Below are 12,174 nucleotides of genomic sequence, written 5' to 3'. Positions count from 1 at the left end.
TCTACGACCCCCCCCCCCCCCCAAAAAAAAGAGAAAAACCTTAACAACAGAACCACCGCATTACACAACAAAGGGAGATAGGCTCAATAGTATCTTGGCAGATAATCGCTATTTGGCAGTAGAGAAGGCGCTTGGATGCAACTATTCGTGATCAAGGGTTATGAGTGTTGCGCGTTTAAAAATATGAAGGCGCTCTGCCTTTTTCTGCCGGAGTTTGGAGCGCCGCGTCAAGCGTCACTGATACTACGCGGTGATGATATCGCTATGACGTGTAAAGAACATTTTGACACATTGAATTGTTGTACCATAAGAGAGGAACGCCGTAGTGGTGTGAGTATTCAAATGTTGCCAAATTTTCTCTGATACCAATACGTCTTCAAGAAAATCATAAATTTTCCAGAAAAATCGTGTTTTATCAGAAAAAAGGCTAAGTCCGAGGTTCATGTGGCGTTTTTCCCAGCACAGTACCGAGCGTCACCGACCCAGTGGAAAACCACTGAGGCACCTAATAAAAATTCTATGCCTACATCATGAATCTTTGCTCCAAATTATTCATAAAATGTGAAGAAAGTAATCGTAATTTAAATTAATAGAAACCAAGTTTATAACTTGATACTTCTGCACTCTCACTATCCTCTCTCTGAGTTCACTTCGAAAAGGCATGAGTCAAACATCCTTTGCGGTTAGAATATTTCATGCTCTCGTTGCTGTATTTGGCAACGCCGTGGAATCTACCTAGTTGGAGCATGATGAGGCTGATTTACGAGATGAAAAGGTTTCGTTGGTCGCGCGAAGCGCAATGACCCATGTGAGACGCATCTCCGCTTAATAAAAATGTTTTCACTGTGTAGGGCTTGACAGTACAATTTTATGGGTTCACGAAAAGGCCCATGACCCTTTCGATGTCCCTCCCTCAAATGAAATTTCTTTCGTGCATAGCTAAGTTTATTTGTCAGCCACGTTCGTCGGAGATAGCCAGAATGGTGTACGAGAGTGGTATAAGATGGAAATTTTTTTTCCAGGGAAGGGGAATTTCAATGCAAAAATACACGAATCGAGAATTTTTGCCAATTTTTGGCTGAAAAAAGTTATGACTTTGGGGCAAAGAAGTTGGGTGAGGAGGACATCACGCTCTCATTATTACAGTACCCATTTAGGGAGAGTTCGCGGACGTGTCAAAATAAGCCCCAAAAGGCAGCCAGCTTTCTGACACAAAAAATGTCACTGCCGATCTTCAGATTCCATTATCAAACCAAGATAACCAATTATCGAGATGTGTGTGATCCTGTGATCTCCGTGTACGTACGGGTACTCTAGCTCTGATATACGAGACCAAAGATTGGTCTCTTATCCCTAAAAGTAGAGGACGCTTCTCTGTTCGGGTATTTTCTCCTCGGGACAACATTTTGGAAATATGCTCTTGCAGGTTTGACTGATTGCAGACTGATTTAGTGGCAACATCATTCGATATAATGTCGAACCCTTAGTTCAAATGTAAACAAACATAGATCCCTGTTTCTGATTCGCGCCCTTTGCGCCATGGTGGTAAAGTTTGGGCAAAGTGCGTCCAAGTGTTTCTTACAATCGAAATTTCTCGAATTTGATAAGTATTACCGGTCAATGACTTCAATGTAATACATTAATAAATTAACTCACGAAGAATTCGTACATGAGGTTATGTTAGTTTATTTTGGTTTGAACCAAGAGTTCGATATTATATCGAATGACGTGGCCACTAAGTCAGTCCATTTGATGAGATGGTTATGGAAAAGTGGAGCTAGACTCACCGCCGCCGCTCTTGTAGCAGAGATAGGGGAACCTCCAGAGGCTGCCGAGACCGACGGAGTAGCCGACGCATGCCAGAATAAATTGGAGTTTGGTGGCCCAGTGCTCCCTCTTACGGGGCCGCGGCTTGTAGTGCATCCCTGAGTCGGAACAGGAGCGCGAGTAGCTCGAGGACGAAGAGTACTCATCTTCGCTCAGGAACCTGCAATCAAACACGCAAAAAAAAAAATTATTCTCGGACATTTTTATAGACACCTCGAATGACCTGGCTACACGCTCTTTCCGTCCAATTCCGATCAAAATGATGACCAAGATGGCGGTCGAGAGTTATCTAGGTTGATGAGTAAAATTAATGAAAACAGCGTGTTGATTGAAATAAGCATGAAATAAGCACGGTTGTGTGGAAATCAGATGAAGGATGAGCTTTACAGTTCAATCATCTACCATCAAAGTTTTGCAGGCCGCAGAAATTTGATGGTAGATGGTGCGCACCAGTCACCATTTGATCGGAAATTGATGGAAATTTGATCGTGTAACCAGCACATTACTCTCATTCTAATCGATCAGTGTTGCTTTGGTCTCAGAATTGAGTTGTGATGCTTGCTTCTTGCATCGGCTAAAAATAACAAGATCCATGATCCATCCGAACAGCGACTTTCTAAGTTCAGTATTGACCGCAGTATCGCGCCTTAAAAAAATCATCTCATGACGTCATCCATCACGACAATCACACACTTCATTTCCTCCACATTGGTTTCATCAGTCAGAGAGGCACACGTTGGCACTGGTTACCCAACGTGAAACTCGGATGATAGGAGGGTAGAGGAAACCAAAGGTAAGATTGTCGTGGTGAATAACGTCATGAATATTTTTCAAAATGCGATGCCTCGGTTAATATTGAACGTGGAAAGTTGCTCTTTGGACATATCTTATTATATTTCATGAATCTACAAAGATCAAACGTCAAAACACGATTCCATGACCAGCGAAAACAACCCATTCATAAACCGAAGCCGTCAAATTTTCTATAAAACGTGTTTTATTCATAAACTTGAAAATTTGTGATTCTTCTAATCAATTGTATTACTCTTTTACTATTGAGCACCATGCGAGTCTTGACTGATTTGTCGGAATAAATCTGTGGGTCATGTTTAATCGAATGGTGAGACTGTGCACGCAAGATTATAATTAGTCGAAACGCATTGGCACTTAAGGCGACGCAGCGCCATAGCGGTAAAAGGAACAATCGCTCATGTTCTTGCGCGGCGTGGCAGAACGAAAGAGTTCACAGTGATAAAATCGCACTTTTACTTTAAACGAGTACCCAATGTTTCTAATGCCTTCACATTTTCAAGGTATCCGCGCCGCGCTGACTCGCCTGGCCTTACGGACGATGCGGACCAACAATGGTTGCTCTCAAACGGCTCGCCATGGCCGTTGAAATGTTTGCCCCCGATAAATATTAACCGAGAGTTAATCTAGGGCTTATAGCTAATCGAGAATAAAAAGTACGCTTTCGTTATCCCGTGCCGTGCGATAGCCTTTGAAGTATCCAAAATGAAAACTTTTAACTCCTCGAATTTTGATTTCATTAACTTCCGAACCAATGATTTACCCAATTTTGAAGTTGAATTCACGGCTAGAAAGTATAAATTCATGTTTATTTTATTTTTATTCGATGGGATCCAACCTTAAATTAAAATTTGCTGGCACGCGCAGCTGACCGGTATCGGCTAATACTTATCTATTTGGAATAATTAAGAAAAGTGATTTTATCTTAATTGGATGCGAGTAAGCATCAAACTGAGCATATCCAATCAAAACTCTTAGGAAAGAGACCCTTGGACAATGGATTGGCTGGCATTGAGGGCACCCTATCAGCCCACGACTGACTGCAGACGATGACTTGGTGGTGATGTTTCCTGACTAAAAAAGGAAACCATTGACAAAAGAAGAGGGTATTAAAACAAACAAAAAAAAACCCATTTTCTCCGACTTATTCTAAAAAGAACAAGGAATAGAATAAGAAAATAAATAATAACAACATGAGATTACAAACATAACTATTGTGCCCTTCATTTTAGTGGTGGGCCAGAACACATCCAGGCCTTTTACAATCCACCAATATTTTTTTTCGGTGATTTCCTCAGAGTAAAAGCCAAGTGATTTCTGATTTTGTCGTCTTTCGGTGATACGAGAGACAACACCTTTAATTAGTCGAGTTAAGAGAGAAACCAAACACGCAATTTGACCTGGAACGGAGCGGCGCAGCGGTCGGCATGAAACGTATAGCGCCTACAAGACTGCATGAATACTTCACGCGTTGCGTCAAACACACTGCGGTCGGCTTGAAACGCATAGCGCCTACAAGACTGCATGAATACTTCACGCATTGCGCCAAACAGTGTGGTCAGCAGCGGTCGGCGTGAAACGCATAGCGCCTACAAGACCTCATGAATACTTCACGCATTGCTCCAACACAGTGCGGTTGGTGCGGCGGCGGCGGAAGGTAAAATTATTAACCACATTTATGTTTGTTCTTTCATACTTTGTTCGTTGGTTTTTTTTTGTTTTTTTTTTTAAATGGAGGGCCTTGTCCAAAGAGGGATGGTTTTACGGAACTGAACTTTTGTCAGTGTTGACAGGGCTTTCACAAAAAATGTGCCCAACACAAGTAAACGCGTCTCGTACACCCCCACCCCCCCCCCCCACCGGCACGTTCACTTGATGGTTTTCGTAGATCGTGTTTGACAGATCACACAGGTGAGATTATATTGATATCGATTGATTCAATATGGAACCACAGCCTCAAAAGTCAATTTAGGAATCTGAGGTAGCGGATCTTATGTGATCGAATTATTATTCTCTCGAGTACCAAGGGGCAATGAAAAGTGAAATTGTGAGGAATTTTCTCATTTTCAGCTTTTCCAAATTAAATCCTAAAATTTTTGTTTGAGGTTATAACCGAAAAAAGAGTGATGACTGTTACTCCCTCATACAAATTGTCCATAAGGAAGTGTTAATCCCCGAGAGTAAAAGCTCCCACCTGTCGCCAAGAGGCCAGTGGAAGATCTCTTGTCTCTGTTCGTAACCCCGCGTTTTTTTCTGCGAGTGACTTACAACTACAATAAACTTAAGAATAACGTGGACGCTTTGCAGGACTCACGCCTCAGCTGATGCATCAACTATCTACAAAACGAGTCACTTCACTGGTGCCCCTCCCCCTCCTCCACCGTAGCAATGTGACGCGAGGCCTTAACATTAAGCCATTACACCGGTGAATCCGCCAACATGAGCACGGCTTGACTTGCATTTTAACTCGGGCAAGTTAAGTCGACGTGATATTTAGTCACCACGCCGACCGCTCGTCTCATCCTCAATGGAACTTGTGTTGAGGTGCAACGTGAACGAGATGCTACCGCACTGGAAAAAAAAATACATTGGATCTAGAGTCTAGACTCTTAAAAACATCGACAAGAAAAAGTACTCTTGATTCAATCAGAATCTAGCTTAAATCAAGAACCGAGCCTCTTAATTTAAGCGGATTTCGTTTTGATTCAATCAAAAATCCGATTGAATCAAGAGTATTTTTTCTTGTCAATGTTTTCAAGAGTCTGGACTCTAGATCCAATGTGTTTTTCTTTCCAGTGCGCTTCCTTCCCGTTTTAAAATTTTTCGACGGCGGAGGTCACTGGGCAAGTAAGTCCGAGGATGATTTCAGTATGATAGGTGAGTTTTTACTTTAAAATCTCCATGGGAACACATTTTTCTTGTAGACTCTGATGGGATTCTGGTTGTTTTGATAAGAAGCCCTTTGGGGCTGTGGAAATTCCTGTTGACTCGAACAAAAATCCAACGAGGAAAATATCAACGAGACGTCCTGTAGGAACTCGGGGAAATTTTTCTCCGCGTTCAAGCAGATTTTGATTTCAGGGCTGACGGAAAGTTCAAATTTACGAGCATGAAATGTACAGATTTCTCATTCACGAGTTGGAATTAGAAATTGTTGATAGATACGCCGTGATCTACGGGAGTATCAATGAAAATATGTGTGCTCTATTTCTTCGTCTGGTTTTCCATAGTAAGTAATGTCTGCATGCTATGACATGGACAGGGTGGTTTATCGCCTTCAAATCATGAGATAGGCAAATACGGCATCACAGGAGTTAAAATAGTGGTATCGGTTATGCGAATGTCTCAGGATCAAGGCCGGATTTCCTAAAAAGCATACAGTCTACAGCAGTAAAATTTTGAAAAGACTGTTTTGTTTTTAAGGAAACTTTTGAGTCCCCTCAAATTCACCTGCTTGTAATTAAAATAAGGACTGAATTACGGATTGTAAAAAAATCGATTACAGGCGGCAAATACGGAATCTGGCCCTGATCACATTAAAGAGTCACCAGGGAATTTTAAAACTTTCATGATCCCAAATTTTGCGAATTGGCTGGTTTTGCTAAAAAGAAGGAATATTCGCAAAATTTTGCTGAGACATGCTCGATTTAGGACCCAACATACGAGACCATTGATTGCCGTTTCCATGTGTTAAGTGACTTCAGGAGGCTGCGGTGCGAAAGGCGAAAGGTAGTGAGAATGATTCCCATTGGGTCCTCGAGAAAGAAGGTACCCTGACAGGTTCAGGTATGACGTCATCGCGGGGACCACCGCGGCTTCGGAGAAGGATGGATGGGAACTTGTTGGATTAGGCCGGCGTTTAATGAAATACGACGCAGTAAACGGGAAGAATCGATGATTTCTCGTGGTCCATAGATGGAGAACATCCTCGATCTCCTATAACCCCCCCCCCCCCTCTATGCTCCCCGTCCCCGTCTTCCTATTCGCACACTCATCGCACAGACGACAGGACCCTTTAAAACTGGAATCTGAGGAGCAAGAAGTTCGTCGTGAGGTTTTCTCCATATCCGGATCAGTAAACATTACGATTCACTGTGTGGCGTGATGCAATACCACTGTGATGAGTTAAAACCGCAGATTCGCACGAGGGACCTATTAGAGATATGTGGTTCTTTGTTACGAGGGCAGTATACTGAATTTGTTTGCAAACGAGTGAAATCTGCAGGCGCCGATGAAAGTTTAAGTTCTGAGAAACGGTTTGCGGTTGGTGGCGTTACAAAGTAATTTACGACTCATGGAATCTCCCAAAAAAGCTGCATCTAAGGCCATCTCATGTGGTGTGCGAGACTCCCCTCACATAGACCGTCACACGCGTGTTCTTATACCTATGCACTCACGGATAAAATATTGACTATGTGTTAAATATGTATTTTACAGCGCAATAATTCCCATAATTCTTGGTGATTTTTAGGCAGTACCAATTAAATTTTAAGCCCCATTCACACGGTTCAACTGTTCATATTATGATACTGTTACTTAAATGTAATTCACAAAAATAGGACCGAGAATATGTTAAGTTTGCGATGAAAAGTACTTTCTTTGGAGCATGCCTACATGCAACTTTAAAGATAACAAATCTAATTCCAAAGGTTGATACTTCTCACGAAACACGTGCTCTATTTTTGAATTGAAACTTCACACAAATGAGCGGCCAAGATAAATTCGTTTGAACTTTTCGAGTGCACGGAAGTACCTCTGAAAATAGGCGATGAGCAAAAATTCAAGCATATTTCAAGCACCTTGCCGAAAACCATCGTATCTCAAGGCTTTGTATCAAAACTTTAGAATCAAGTACTCCCAAACACATTTTCAAGGCCGCATGAACAAATAAAGTTCAAAGTTTTCATATTATTCAGAGATGGAAGTCACATAAATCTCAATCACATTGCAGGCCATGGAGGGCTTAGCTCCTTCTGACTCAGGTTGTACCAGGGTTTAACAACCAGGTTGACCCAGTGGCAGACGACTCTCTGAGTATTAAATTTTCGGCAACCAATCCTAGCGAAGTTGACGCCATAGGAAGTCCAAACAGATACTCTTTGTAAGAATACTTTTTCTTTCACTACTCTCCAGCAAGTTCTGAATTCTTTTTTTAAATTAGAGAAATGTTCATTTAAATAAAAAATAATGTTTAAGCATAAGCATTCAATTTAAATCAATCTTTTTAAATACTTTTAAAAAATCAATTTTTTTAAATATTTTTAACAAATCAACTTTTCAATATTTTTAAAAAATAAAGGTTCTCAATATTCTTAAAAATAAAGGTTCTCAATATTCTTTAAAAAAGGTTTTCAATATTTTTAAAAAATCAAGTTTTTCCATATTTTTGAAAAAATGAGTTTCTCTTTAATTTTCTTGGGTCTATACTTCGAAGATAACTGACTACCCCTGTCGTACTGAAATCCCTGCCTGGTCGACTGTGCGGCGAGAACTGAATTGCTTTATACTTTTTTTGGGTCTATACTTTGCAGACAAATAACAACCCCTGTCACACTGAAATCCTTGCCTGGTCGATTGTGCGGCGGGAAGTTGGGTTAGCTGGAAGTGGGCAAGCATAACGAGGAACGATAAGTCGCGAATTTTCAGCTTCTTTTAATTAGCTCGTAATCGGCATTACATGCGCCGCTCGCTCGTCGAGCTCGAGAAAGTGCAGGGAGAGGATTTCAATAAAATTGCTGCCTGCACTTCTCGGATAATTTACCCACTCGAAACCTGTTCGCTCTATTTAGAGCAAGATCATAGTCATACGAGCAATTATCATGATTGACGCCTGGTCTTCCGTCAATCAATTTCATTATTTCGCGAATGGAATGTTCCTGGATTCATCCTCTGGCGGAAACCTAAAAAGCTCCTGGAGTGGTTTTGGTGAAACAAAGTCTTAGAACATATGAATGACTTGGAGGACAAGGCGCATAAGTGCAGTTTTTGCTATTTCGAGAAATACGTGTTTGACGTTTCGAAATTACATCGATCCTTGTGGTGGAAAGAAAGTTCAAACTGACTTTTTGATGCTCAAAATTTGGAATTTGGAAGCGAATTTTTCACAGAATATGCATTAAGACTAGTTTGCCTTGAAATAATAATATCTCAATTTTTTCAGAAACGGCACTTTTGTGCCTTGTCTTCCAAGCCCCTCATATGGTCTACAGATTGACAATGGAAAACTTGTATACGCTATTTCTCTGTAGATATGTTCTTTTGATTAAAATGTATACTCAGGCGCATACCGATAGCCAACAGTGGCGTGGCGTGCTTTGCGATATATCGATTGTTATGCCATTTAAACCTATGGAAAAGGATCGATAAACAGGATGTTCGCAGCGTACACCTTAATAATCGATTCTTTACCATAGGTTTGAATGGCATAACAATCGATTTATCGCAAAGCTCGCCACGCCACCGATAGCTGAAGTCCGGAACCACGTATCTCCATTGTGATTTTTCAATATTAATGCTCCTATTTTATTTTTCCCAGGAAAAACAAGCTATCCATTTCTTTAGCCTGAAATTAATACCCAATATTCTGCTACTGGAGAAAAAAATTCAGGAAATTTTCAAGAAAATACGGCGACTTGTTTTAAAAAAAATAAAAAAAATAAAATAAACATGAATAAATAAATTATGACAGGAAGTTTGCTACGTTACAAACGGAGATACGTGGTCTCGCATTCATTGGCGGATCCAGCAAATTGGCAACACTGTTTTTCTCCATTTAAACCTATTTAAATGTATCGATTCTTGGAGGGGTCAGTTGTCCCGACAAGAATCGATTATTTAACATAGGTTTAAATGGAGGTGATCCGTTGTTCCCAAATTGCCGGATCCGCCCCTGCTCGCATCTTGGCCATCGATTTGTTTCTTTTGAGGGATGTTCTGAGGTATCACGTCAGACACTTCTCCCGTATACCTTCCTGCTTTCAATGTGTAGAACGCGCTTGTAAGGCAAGTTTAAACTTTCGCTTTTTAGTTAATGTCGTAACGCTACACTGGGCAGAGCCCCCTTTTGAATATCGGTCTCTTTTCTTTTGTCCAGTGATATCACCTAAAATTGTGTGCTTCTAATTGTAGCGCTCCCCGCCACAATCCAAGAGAAATGATAAAATAAATTCGATTGTTATGTAAATCATAGCCTCTATTTCCTTTCCTAAATGTCTAACGCAAAATCCAACGTCCTGCCTTTTGATTGAATACCATACTTATTATTGATACTTGAAAATTGCCAACAAAAAAAATGTTCCGGCTATTAAAATCTTGTGTATATGAATCCATGATAATTTGGTTTTACTAGTTGTACGATGAGGCTCTTTGAAAAATGTTTACTTGACCACTGACAAGAATGCGTTCGGACTTACGTGCATGTCGTGTGATACATTGTCCTTTCAACGTGTTGTCGATAAAAGGCTGCTAAAAATTACTGTTTGTGCAACGTATCGAAGTGGGCGGGACAGCGAAGTGACACATCAGCTCCAGCTTCCACGCGATTAATCACTATTATTAATTAATTAATTCCAATTTATGTTTTCTTGTAATTATCATAATCTTGTCTTCACCTCCCTTCTTTTGATGAGGAATGTGAAATACATAAACTTCTGCCTGTTGACATTAGGTGTAAGATATGAAGGTTGAGGTAAAAACTAACGCAAACACTGATGAATTGATGAATCTAGTGCATACAATAATAGAACATGGGAAAATATATTGTCATTCGGCAGTCTGGGTCTGGTATTTGAGAAACAACTTTGCGGGAGCTCTGTATTGTCGTTTTTTATGTCACTCCACAAAAGAATTAGAAATTATCTCTCCATTGGAATTAACTTTCAAATTTTAAAAGTTTAAGAGATACATCGACATCCACAGAAAACGTCTATCGAAAGTCCATTTTAATGAATTGATGGAATCTTTTTATTTACAAAATAAATCGAGAATATGATTAGAAAGCGATTATTTTTGTTGAAAAAAAATTCCATTCAAACAGATGAAAACAATCATTTCGCAAAAAGAAAAAAATGTGAAACATATTCTAGGAGAACCAACAAAAAACCTCCTAAAATTACAACTAGAAACATGAACTAAACCTTGAGTTGCGACTAATGCCGACACAAACTAAATTTTTCATTCATTTTCTCTAGCTTTAGAAAATTTAAGACTTGGAAAAACATTTTTGTGCAGTTTTTAAGAATACGTTCTGCATATATGTATGCTTGAAACAAGGTCAAAACATACCATGGCTAAGTGTCAGTAGAATGTATCTTCCCATAAACATTTGAAAATGACATTTTTAATTCAATTTCTACCTTTATGAATATTTTTAACGACGCCATTGGTTCTTGATATGTTTTAAACACATATAATTTTACTATATACTGAAAAAAAGTGCTGCCCTACTCATTAATAGAGGAGGAGGAACAATAATAATATTTTACCTAGGTATAGTTTTCAATACTTGCATTATTACTTGTCGCGAATGAAATTATTTTCTGAGTATACGATGATGATACTGTCATAACTGCACGCGAACCGATCAAATTGCATATCGTGTTAAATGAAGGGACTCCTTCGACCTTGAATGGGCAGCTCGGAAAGTTGTGCAGCTGTCACCTCATTTTCATAAGCACATTTTATCCACTCATCAAAATTTGTGTGTAAAACAGGAAGTCCAGAAGAAAAACTTTAACTTTCTCTCAACTGCTCTGTTGAATCTTAGGACCTACAACATGAATGATTCAACAATTCTTTCAAGATCAAAAAATTGGCGACAGAACACATCCTCAGGTCAATGACATCGTACACGTGACCTCAGGTGGGAAGGTACGTTGGTCAGTATGTGGCGACATTTTCGCGCCATGGCGTTAAAAGACTGGACACATGCGGGTGATTATCACGTCTTTTTATTGCATGAATCCCTGTGCCGCTCACACTGGATCGAAAGCACGTATTGGCCATGACTCTTTGAAAATTTAATGCCCTTTTGACGCTCATGATTGTAAATAAAACGTTAACGACACACATGAAGGCGTTAAGCACCAATTTTATGCGTCTTTCCCGGGCTTGAGGTAAATGTGAAAGGTGAGTGCGTTTTCCTTTTAGAACGTTCATTCTTGCTAATTATCAATTAAAAAGGATGAGCTATAGAACTACGAAGTAGCTGGCGCTATGCTTGTATAGGGGACATGAAGGAATTTGCCCTAAGTTCTTTTGCAAGTCTTTGGGATAATATGAGTGCAAGGCCCTCTGAAAACACCTTTTACTTTTCCAGCATTAAGCATCCTGAGCCCTCTGATAGCGTCAAGAACGTTGTAAAAATGTTGGAACAAACAATAGAGGATGACAAAACTTGTGAGTAGGTATAAAGAATGTAATTTAACTGCAGTTTACTTCATAATGCGATGCTAGTCGGCATGTTTCAAAACTGAAAAGGCAGAACTTTTCTGAGAGACGCTTATCATCCATACAGCACTAATTGGAATATGTGTAAAA

General features: G+C 39.9%; 1 protein-coding gene across 1 annotated transcript in view; it reads right to left on the bottom strand.

Annotated features, from left to right (window-relative positions):
- The window catches only part of ine (solute carrier family 6 member inebriated), a 70,865-nt gene that overhangs the window by 23,902 nt on the left and 34,789 nt on the right, over positions 1-12,174 (bottom strand). Inside the window, exon 2 of the mRNA XM_019060039.2 lies at positions 1,788-1,987. Coding sequence (XP_018915584.2) covers positions 1,788-1,987 — 200 coding nt within the window. The remainder of the gene's footprint in view (positions 1-1,787; positions 1,988-12,174) is intronic.

Source organism: Bemisia tabaci, unplaced genomic scaffold, assembly GCF_918797505.1.
Source record: "Bemisia tabaci unplaced genomic scaffold, PGI_BMITA_v3".
Taxonomy (NCBI): Eukaryota; Metazoa; Arthropoda; class Insecta; order Hemiptera; family Aleyrodidae; genus Bemisia; species Bemisia tabaci.
The sequence above is the reverse complement of the archived record's forward strand: the minus strand, read 5'-3'. Positions and strand labels throughout refer to the sequence as shown.